Source organism: Eurypyga helias, unplaced genomic scaffold, assembly GCF_000690775.1.
Source record: "Eurypyga helias isolate BGI_N326 unplaced genomic scaffold, ASM69077v1 scaffold37527, whole genome shotgun sequence".
Lineage (NCBI taxonomy): Eukaryota > Metazoa > Chordata > Aves > Eurypygiformes > Eurypygidae > Eurypyga > Eurypyga helias.
Genome location: NW_010264294.1, coordinates 1,578 through 2,266, shown reverse-complemented (window position 1 = coordinate 2,266; position 689 = coordinate 1,578). Strand labels below are relative to the sequence as shown.

The 689-nt window shown below is 64.7% G+C and overlaps 1 protein-coding gene across 1 annotated transcript in view; it reads right to left on the bottom strand.

Moving 5' to 3' along the window:
• LOC104513108 (spectrin beta chain, non-erythrocytic 4-like) overlaps positions 1-689 on the bottom strand; it is a gene marked incomplete at both ends in the record, with an annotated part of 2,560 nt that overhangs the window by 338 nt on the left and 1,533 nt on the right. Inside the window, one exon of the mRNA XM_010156347.1 lies at positions 4-343. Coding sequence (XP_010154649.1) covers positions 4-343 — 340 coding nt within the window. The remainder of the gene's footprint in view (positions 1-3; positions 344-689) is intronic.

Below are 689 nucleotides of genomic sequence, written 5' to 3'. Positions count from 1 at the left end.
CGCCCGTTTCAGGGCCTCCCACTCCTCGCTGATCTGCTCGAAGGGCAGCAGGATCTCCAGGGCTCTTCCCGGGTGGGCGTCGGCCAAGGATTCTCCTTCCCGTTGAAGCTCCGCCAACCGAGGTTCCAAAACCACCAGAGCCGCCTCCATGGTGGAGAGGCGGCGTTGCAAGGCCAAGACGCCCCCCAGGTCGCCGCCGCCGGACCGCGTGGCTTCGATGGCTTTTCTCTTCTCCCGGACCTGCTCCTTCATCTCGCCGCACTCCAGCAGGTAGTTCTGGATCTTCAGGACGGAGCTGAGTTGGCTTTTCTTACGTTCCACCAGCTCCACCACCCGGTTCCACCTGGGGAGGGACGTGGGACAAGGCCGGGATGGAACCCTGGCACCGGCACTGCCGCCGGGATGGGGTCCGGCTCGGCTGTCACCAACCCTCGGGTTGGGCTTGGCCCGTTGCTATGGAGACCTGGACCCCATGGGGACTTCCCACCGGGCTGGGAGAACCATGGGGTTGGGGTCTTCAGGCAGCCCCACAGCTGGTTCCTCCCCCCAAGCAGGATGAGGCCCACCATGGCCATCAAGGTGGACCTGGGACCAACCGTTGGGATGGGTTTGACCTGTTGCTACGGAGACCTGGACCCCATGGAGATGTCCCACCGGGCTGGGAGAACCACATGGTTGGGGTCCCATGG